The sequence below is a fragment of the Montipora capricornis genome, chromosome 7, assembly GCF_036669925.1.
Source record: "Montipora capricornis isolate CH-2021 chromosome 7, ASM3666992v2, whole genome shotgun sequence".
Classification (NCBI taxonomy): Eukaryota; Metazoa; Cnidaria; class Anthozoa; order Scleractinia; family Acroporidae; genus Montipora; species Montipora capricornis.
Genome location: NC_090889.1, coordinates 13,912,560 through 13,915,059, shown reverse-complemented (window position 1 = coordinate 13,915,059; position 2,500 = coordinate 13,912,560). Strand labels below are relative to the sequence as shown.

At 38.6% G+C, this 2,500-nt stretch overlaps 1 protein-coding gene across 1 annotated transcript in view; it reads left to right on the top strand.

Moving 5' to 3' along the window:
• LOC138058232 (protocadherin Fat 4-like) overlaps positions 1-2,500 on the top strand; it is a 56,416-nt gene that overhangs the window by 52,843 nt on the left and 1,073 nt on the right. The window contains exons 35-36 of the mRNA XM_068904130.1: positions 741-981; positions 2,223-2,500. The exon at positions 2,223-2,500 is cut by the window's right edge and continues 1,073 nt beyond it. Coding sequence (XP_068760231.1) covers positions 741-981; positions 2,223-2,500 — 519 coding nt within the window. The remainder of the gene's footprint in view (positions 1-740; positions 982-2,222) is intronic.

Sequence of the window (2,500 nt, the reverse complement as noted above, 5' to 3'; positions counted from 1 at the left end):
GTACGGGCGAATATCCAAAAATATAATAAATAGGGTACGAGTGGTTTGAGAAATGTTGACATTTGTCTGCCAAGTTGTCTTTGTTGACCTCCCGTCGTTGTTGTACAGAGTATCGCAAGAATATGAGCTAAAATCGTGCCGCACATGCAGCCCGATTATTTTTCTTCTTTTAACCAATGATTTTGTTGTTTTGTGGCACTGTTTCACCTCTTATTGGATGTGGAACACGAAGCGCGGGGTTTTTCAGGCCAATCGCGAAATGTTGAAGCTGTCATGAAATCAGTGTAGTCTGTTCTCAGTTGAAGGCCATTCACTAGGTATCAGTCCATCTGTTGCTTTAATTTGAAGACAGGTCATCTACTGATATTTAAGCAAAAAGAAAACAGTCTCTGGCATAACACGCTGAACGCGTCAATTTTAATATCGGGAAATGGAAAAGGAAACCACTCCTTCTGTTTTTCATTATTTCAAGTGTTTTTGGTTTTTATCGTTTTATAAGAGAAGGTTTTGAAAGCCCGAGTCCGTCGACTTAAAAGACTAAAGGAAGACTTAAGTGAACTATATATATGTACTTTGCTTTCAGTATTCTTTCAAATATCTTTTACTGCAAATACACCATAGTTTTCAAAGGAACTCAGATTTACAGAAGCAAGAAATACACCTTTAAAAGCATAATCGATTTCCCCACGGCCATGCTCTAAACGTAATTTTCCTAAGTGTGTGTTGCTATTTCATTTCAGGCGCCGTAAGCCGGTATTTTTCCATTTCTCCATCCAGCAAAGGTCAGTAATGGGCCGAAAGGAGAGCCAGAAGAACATTCTCGAAAGAGAGGTGTCCATGAAGGATATTTGTCGCTCAGAAAAACATTACTTCAATGTTGCCTATGATGACGAAATCCCTGATATGTCGGACAACGAAGGAGATTTTATGGTTCAAGTTGATCTCGGAAACCGACAAGAAAAAAAGAAATCTCCATCTCCGGTCAGTATTTTTAGTGATTCTTTGGTTGATCCTTACGGTGACTCTTTGGTTGTGCTTATTTTACGTCGATGACGAGGAGGCCAATAGGGGAATCTCTCTTTACTGTTTGCCTCAGATATAACCACAAAGCTATCGTTTTCTAATCAGTTACTACAGTGATTATTGAAATTACTAAATACTGACAGTGCATTGCATAATGAGCTATCTTTGAAAATTTGAAAGTTCGAGAATTTACAAGAATGGAATTACTAAACTAAAGGCTTAAACATATAAGGACGGTGCCTACTAATTCAAAGGTATTTTTGCCCCGGTTTATGATTATGCAGAAAATGTAGATCTTAAAAAGTGTTATTGAAATCCAAAACGAAGATTGAGGGTAACCACACATTTTTCAAAGATAATTGATGAATAATATATGTAAAAAGCTTTAAAATACAAAGCAATGTATGGCGTTCTTTCTCACATTGAAGCTTAATTATCTCTCAAAAATGCATGGCTACGCCCAATTTTCTTTTTGGATACCAATAGTACTTACTAAGATCTACTATCTCCGGATAGTTTTAAACCGCGCCAAAATTTCACTGTATTATAGTAAGCATCACCGATAGGAAACCCGAGTATCTCGAGATGCGCAGAACGTATGCGCAATAACAATACTAGGCACCGTCCTTAACTAAGTTTAACAAGTTCTTTTACCTTTTGAAGCCAATTTGTAAATAGCATGATGCTTTCTGAAAGCAAATTCGTGTGTTGATAAAAACAAATGTGAACAAGACGGCAGCAAAGTTCCCCCTACTTTAGAGCCCTCAAAAACACATACGTACACTCTGACCATCATTAGCCAACAGCATCCAATGTTGTCGGATGTGTAGAGTATTTCTGCCTTTAATTTTCTCTTGATAAATATGCTGTGATTGAGCTCAGTAGTATTACTGTATAACAGTTAAGAAGTCTGCAGGTTACATAAGCGCAAATGACACACGAAGCAGGTGCACTTTTTAATCGTCACTCAGCCGCGAATTTAAATAGCCACGTATCTTTGGGCATATTATTCGCCGATCCTAGCTTCTATTGACCTATATTTTCACTTTGTCACCTCTGATTCCTTTCTTCGTTCGTTTGTTCGCCAAGCCTTCATTCTCTGGCTATTAGTTCGTGCATTCACCCAAACATGCATGTATATCTCACGAGCTATGCCTCTACATTGAGCAGGACCTAATTATAAATTCCTCTGGTTTTAGATGAGTAATGTGCAATACTATTACAACAAAATCACAACTCAGGAAGCCGAGGAGATGCTTTTATCCACCGTGAATACCGGAACATTCCTTGTCCGTCGAGGAACAGTCAGTAAAGAATTTGTGCTGACAGTCAAAGCACCTGAAGGGGGCCCTTCCTTCAGACATCTGCCCTTCAAATACGACAAGGGAAGCAATGGATTTGTGGCTCAGTTTGGATCAATGAAGGAGACCTTGAACTTTACGACACTGAAAGAACTTGTAAGTCATTTCCAGGTTAC